General features: G+C 51.8%; 1 protein-coding gene across 1 annotated transcript in view; it reads right to left on the bottom strand.

Moving 5' to 3' along the window:
* Positions 1–6051, bottom strand: part of LOC124235582 (leucine-rich repeat and immunoglobulin-like domain-containing nogo receptor-interacting protein 1) — a 65105-nt gene extending 59054 nt beyond the window's left edge. The window contains exon 1 of the mRNA XM_046653807.1: positions 5966–6051. Coding sequence (XP_046509763.1) covers positions 5966–6034 — 69 coding nt within the window. The 5' untranslated portion in view covers positions 6035–6051. The remainder of the gene's footprint in view (positions 1–5965) is intronic.
* Between the last annotated feature and the right edge of the window lie 608 nt (positions 6052–6659).

Genomic DNA, 6659 nt, shown 5'->3' with positions numbered 1-6659 from the left:
GACCCTGCTCTCACACTGAGCCCTGACCCTGCTCACACACTGAGTCCCGACCCTGCTCTCACACTGAGCCCTGACCCTGCTCACACACTGAGTCCCGACCCTGCTCTCACACTGAGCCCTGACCCTGCTCACACACTGAGTCCCGACCCTGCTCACACTCTGAACCCCGACCCTGCTCACACACTGAGCCCCGACCCTCCTCTCACACTGAGTCCTGACCTGGGAGGGTAGACTGGCCCTCAAAGAACTAGAGGAGGTTCCAGACACCTCAGCCCCTCTCCTCCTACTGCAACTCAGGGCTGGATGACAGATTTGGTCTGTGGGTGTCAGAGATGGGTCCCAGCTCTGAGTGACTGCTGGCAGCTGGTGCCCAAGGTGGCTCATGCGTGGCCAATTTCCTGACCTTCTGGAGACTGAGACCAAGTGTATGACAAGCCTCCTCTGGTACCACAACACAGCAGGTGTCTAATAGATGCCAGCTTCTCTCTGAGCCCCAGTCTTAGGTTTCCACAGAGAAGTGGCCACTCTCCTTCCTGGCTCTGCAGCACTTGCTCCCTCTGTTCTGTCCCCGCTCCCCTTCCCAAGTGGATCCAGCTCCACCTCTCTCTCTTTCTCATGCCCAGGAAAAAGCTTGAATTGCAGAGACCTGCCCCCTTCCCTACTTCTGGCCTTTCCCAGCCCAGATACACATCACACCCGGCCCCATTCACTGTCCTCAGCTGGCTGTCAGCTAATCCCTTCAGAAGTGTTAACTGATAATTAAGATGTTAGCTGTAAACTTAACGTGTGATTCCCTGCCAGGAGTATTTTGGTTTTAACAGATTGCTCTTGGAAATAGGAAAACCTTCAAGACCCAGCCAAATGGCAGGCAGGGATGTAGTGTGGGGTTTGGGGATATTTGGTGCCTGGAGCCCTTCCAGCCTTCTGGGAAACCCCCCTCTCACCTCCCCCTTGACCAGGATGGACAGAACGCAGCTGTGGGAGCCAAGAGAGCTGCCTTCCAGTCCGAGCTCCACCTCCTAAGAGTTGATGCCATTGGACATGTGACAAAACCTCAGTTTCCTCATCTGCAAATGGGGATATAGAATAGCAACCTTGCAGAGCTGTGACGGCACCTAGGAGACCCTCAATGCTTGAGAACTCCCATCGCCCTAACTTCCCTTTGCCTCTTCCCTCATTGAAGGTAACGTGTCGGCTTCCACTCCTGCACCTCCTCACACTCCATCCAATGAGTCACCAAGTCTATCCGTTCTCTTGACTTCCTAAGCTCTCCCCAGGCAAAGATCAATGGAATTAAACAGCAAGGCCTGGACAGACATGAGACTATGGGGACATTTGCAGATGATAGGATTCGAGCTTCAGAGCATCCAGGAAAGGACAGTTTACTCAATAAGCAATGTCCAAACAACTGGCTAGTCATTTGGGGAAAAACCACTTAGATCCCTACCTCAAACGACACACAGAAAAAACATTCCAGGTGAACCAGAGATTTAAATATCTCTAAATATCATAAACAACTAGAAAACAATGAAAGACAACATTATCAAAACTTCGCAGTGAGTAAGGCCAGAAACTCTAAAGGAAAAGAGTAACAGACTTGATCACAGGACAATTTAAATTTTTAAGGGGTTAAAAAAACCCCATAAACTTAAATAGCAAAAAAGCACCACAAAGCTGTGAAAAAATATTTGCAACATAAGACAAATAAAGGGTTAAATCCCTTACAAGTCAATAAGATGCATTTCACACACACCCGCATCACTGAAACCAAGGTCGCTTGTGACCTCCCCACAGCTAATGCATGATCAGTGCTCCGTCTGCACCTTACTCGACCTCATGCTTGAAACACGTCCTTGGCTTCCAGAACGTCATACCTGCCTAGTTCCCCCATACCTCACCGGTGCTCCTTCTCAGTCACCTTTTCCGTTTCTCCTCAACTCCACAACTTCTAACTGAAGGAGGCTCCAGGCCTGGCTCTTTGGTCCTTTTTCTCTTTTCTATTTATGCTCACTCTCCTGATGGCTTCATCCAATCTAACGGCTTTAAACACCGTCTTTATGCTGATGACCCCAGCCTAGACCTTTCCCTAAACTCCAGCCTCATATATCCAACTGTCAACTCCACATTCCCACTTGGATATCTACTAGCACCTCACACCTCACATACCCACAGCCAGGGCCGGCTCACAGGTGTGCCACCCGGGCAGTTGCACAGGCCCCACTCTCAGAAGGGCCCCAGGCTTGGTTTAATGCTCTATTGTCACCACTTTGAAATTTTTAATAATTTTTTTAAACAAAGGGCCACCCATTTTCCTCTCGCTCTGGCCCCACACATTATGTAGCCTGTCCTGGCCACAGTTGAGTCTCTCCTCTCCCCTACACCAAACCCACTCCTCCCCATTTTCTTTTTTTTCTTTTTTTCAGATTGGCACCTGAGCTAACAACTGTTGCCAATCTTTTTTTTTTCTGCTTTATTTTCTCCCCAAATCCCCCCAGTACACAGCTGTATATTTTAGTTGTGGGTCCTCTAGTTGTGGCATGTGGGACACCACCTCAGCATGGCCTAACAAGCAGTGCCATGCCCACGCCCAGGATCTGAACCGGCGAAACCCTGGGCCACTGCAGCGGAGCGTGCAAACTTAACTACTCGGCCATGGGGCGGGCCCCTCCTCCCTACTTTCTGCCCCATCTCTGTTGATGGCAGCCCTGCCCTTCTAGCTACTTGGGGCAAAATCTTTGGAGTCATTGTTATGGACTAAATGTCCCCCCCAAAATGTATGTATTGAAGCCCTAACACTCAGTGTGACGGTATTTGGAGATAGGGCCTTTGGGAAGTAATTAGGGTTAGATGAGGTCATGAGGGTGGGTCCTCATGATGGGATTAGTGACTTCATAAGAAGAGGAAGAGACACCAGAACTCTCTTTCTGTGTGCCCACAAAGAAGAGGTCATGTGAGCGCACAGCAAGATGGCAGCCATCTGCAAGGCACACAGGGGGTCCTCGCCAAGAACTGAGTCTGCCAGCACCTTGATCTTGGGCTTTCTAGTCTCCAGAATTGTGAGAAATAAGTGTGTGTTGTTTAATCCACCCAGCCTATGGGATTTGCTTATGGCAGCCCAAGATGACTAAGACAATGATCCTTGGCTCCCTCTCTCTCATACACACCACCCCATCCAGCCTGTCAGCAAATCCTATGGCTGTACCATTAACATGCACCCAGAATCTGTCCACGTCTCCCCACCTCCATCAAGACCCCCTGGGCCAAGCTGCCGCCACCTCTTCCCTGGATTGCTGCAATAGCTTACTGATGGATCTCCCTGCTTCCACCCTGGCCCCTTCACAGCAGCCAGAGTGATCAGCTTAAAATGAAATTCAGATCTTGTCACGTCACTATTCAGAACCTTCCATGGCTTCCTTCTTCATTCTGAGTAAAAGCCAAGTCCTTAGGGTGGCCCACAAGGCTCTGCGTGATCTGGCTCTTTATCCCTCTCTGCACGCACTTCCGACTCCCTCCCTCACTCACCCTGTTCCAGCCACACCGGCCCTCTCACTGAGTCCTGAACAGGCCAAGCCTGCTGCTGACTCATGGTCCCAGACATCCACTTGACTTACTCTCTCGCTTCCTACAGGTCTTTACTCCAACACCACCTCTCAGGGAGGCCTCCTGACTGTCATGTTCAGGTTGCCCAACACCTCCCATTGCCTCCCCTGCTTTATTTTTTTCTCCTTAGCACTTAACCCGTGATACACACGCTATATTCCACTTATTTCTCTGTTTTTCCTCAGTTGTCTCTCCTCCACTACAGCATAATTTCCACGGAGCAGGTATTTTTTGTCAGTTTTGCCCACTCTGAGGCCCCTAATCAAAACATACCCAACACACATAGGCGCTCAATAAATGCATACTGAACGAATGGACAGATGAACAGGAGAATGAGCCAAGGATGTGACGTGAACAGGCAGTTCATAAATGAAGAAACAGAAGTGGCCAAGAAACCTACACAAATATGCTGCACCTCATTAGTGAACAAAAAAATGTACAATAAACCAGTTTCCCTATCAGATTAGCAGGGACTTAAGTGATTGACATGCTCCTGGTCAGCAAGGTGAGGGGATGAGGCCCCTTGTGCACAGTAAGTCGGCACAACCTTTCAGAGGTTGATCTGGCCAGACAGATCAAATCTTGCAGTGCGCATGCCCTTTGACCCAGGCAGTCCCCTTCTGGAAACATTCCTGAAGGACCTATAACACAAGTGCACACAGATGTACGAACCAGGAGGTGCCTTGAGTGAGGTTTATAAATAGCCAAACACCGGAAACAATCTAAATAGACACCGACAGAAGTGACAATTGATACATAATTTACAGACCATCCACTAATAGGCATAAAGGATAAGGAAGAGCTCTGGAATAATGTACACAATATATTGTTGAGAGAAAAATCAAGTGACTGAGCAGTATAACTAGTATGATCCCATGTTTGTTCTTTTAAAATAAGTTTATAAGTGCACAGAAAAAAGTCTGGAAGGCTATATATGGAACTAGTTAGCAGCAGTTAGCCCTGGGGAGGAAGAGATTATGGGAAAGGCTTGAACTGCATGCTTTAAATACTTCTGGACACTTAGATAAACAGATAGAGAACATATTAACTTAATAATCAGAAAAATGACTTCACTTACGGAGAAAACACTTCCCATGTCTCCTCAATGTTGAAAGATGCAGAAATAGGGCATTCCAAGGCTTCATTATCAGGCCTTGCCCCATCCCTACTACCCCTACCCACCTCCACCCCCGCACCCCCAGCACTCTGGGTTCCAAGCTCACGAAACAAATTTCTATTCCTGGTCCCTTTCACAGCTCCATGCCTGTCTCACAGCCCTGTTCACGGGCACAAATGCCCAGCCGACCCCGCCCCATGACCTCCTCAACCTGGACTCTGCTGTAGGAGAGCCAGAGAGGGAAAGATGAGGACCCTAGAGTGCTCTCAGAGCCAGGCCTGCTGCCCCAGCCTCCAGTGGGAACCCCAGGTCTCTGCCCTATGGACAGCGTGCAGGACCTGGGAGATCAGGAAATGCCAATGATTGTGACCTGAGCAGGCTCGGCCACCCCTGGCTTGAGGACACCCGCCCTAGGCACTGGAGGCAGCTGATCTGAGGGGTCCACGGCAGGTCCAGCAGGGAGGACTGGTCAGAGGAGGAGGGAGAGTGGGGCTTTGGCCCCACTAGGGTTGCCAGATTTAGCAAATAAAATTGCAAATCATGCAGTATTTGGGACATACTTATGCCAAAACACGATTTGTTGTCTGTCTGAAGTTCTGGTATTCTTTTCTGGCAAGCCTAGCCCTCAGCTCATCTCAGTCTTTGGGGGAACTGGGCCCCAAGCCCAAAGCCTCCACCTGGGGCGCGCAGGAGCAGCAGAGAGTGCCTGCTCCCAGGCCTAATGAGGCGAAAGAAGCGAGCCCCGGTGCAGAGCACCTCTGCTCTGGGGCAGTCCGCCAGTGAGCTGGGGCCTTCCAGAGTAAGACCACACACGAGGCGTTTACAGTGACGCTGGCAGGGAAAGGCCAGAGTGTCAGCAAGGAGAGCGGAACTGAGATGCAAACCCTCCCCAGAGCCAAAGAACTTGGCAGGTGTGTGCAGCGAAAGGATCCTGCACAAACCACAGACAGTGAACACGTGAGGGCTACGCTGGGGCTGGAGGAGTGATATGTAGGGGGCCTCTCAGTGCCCCAGGCATGCGGCTTGGGGACAAAGGATCGCTGCCTGGTAGCCAGTCTATGGACGTCCGGGCACTCCTCCCCAGCAGGCCCTGCCAATGGCTGGAGCCTTCCGACCCCCGCTGTGCCCCACACCACCGTCCCTGGCAGGGGCTCATTCACCCAGGGCCACCCTGGTCCTCGCACCCAAAGCCCTCTCACCCGGCGCAGAGGCATGAGGCAGGGTGAGCCTGCCTCACGTTCTCCCTACCTGAGTCAGACGGCGCCGGGAGGCAAACAGACGGGCCTCTGGGGGCCCTGGGAGTGGCAGCCTGTCCATCGCGGTCCCAGCATGCACTATGGGGAAAGAACAGGAAGATTAGTACAGGCAAAGATGCAGCTTCTGCTACCTGAGGTGGGCTCAGGTCAGCACGAGTTCCCCATGGCAGATCCCAATCCCCCAGCGCAGTGGTCAGTGCGCCCTCCCCTCTCAGGGATGGGCCTCTTGGCACCAGACGCTCTACTGTCCCCCAGCCCCCTTAAGTGGCCAGCCCTGGACTGATCACAACTCCAGGAACATAAACTTCCCAGCCCGCCATTCAAGGCCCTGTCCAAGCCCCTTCCTTCCTCTGTCTCACATTGTCTCACACTGTCCTCCATAGGTCAGGCTCACCTCTGGAAGTTTTGTTGACACCATGTGCACACACAGACACGCACACACAAATGGCAGCTCCATTCCGTTCTCTCTGAGGTTCCCACTGCTACCCACCAAGTCTGTCCCCTGCCTCCTGGAAGCTTCACTTACAGGTCCTTACCTCCAGCACCTTCAACCCAGGATGTCTGGCTTCTGCCCCAACACCACCGGCAATATCCTCTGCAAGGTCCCAAAGGACCCCACCTGCTGTCCCAGTCCTCCGGCCCCAGCCTGCCGGGTCTCTGGCTGGCTGACCACTTCCTCCTGTAGG

This window comes from Equus quagga, chromosome 2 (genome assembly GCF_021613505.1).
Source record: "Equus quagga isolate Etosha38 chromosome 2, UCLA_HA_Equagga_1.0, whole genome shotgun sequence".
Taxonomy (NCBI): domain Eukaryota; kingdom Metazoa; phylum Chordata; class Mammalia; order Perissodactyla; family Equidae; genus Equus; species Equus quagga.
This window is presented reverse-complemented; position numbering and strand designations above follow the sequence as displayed.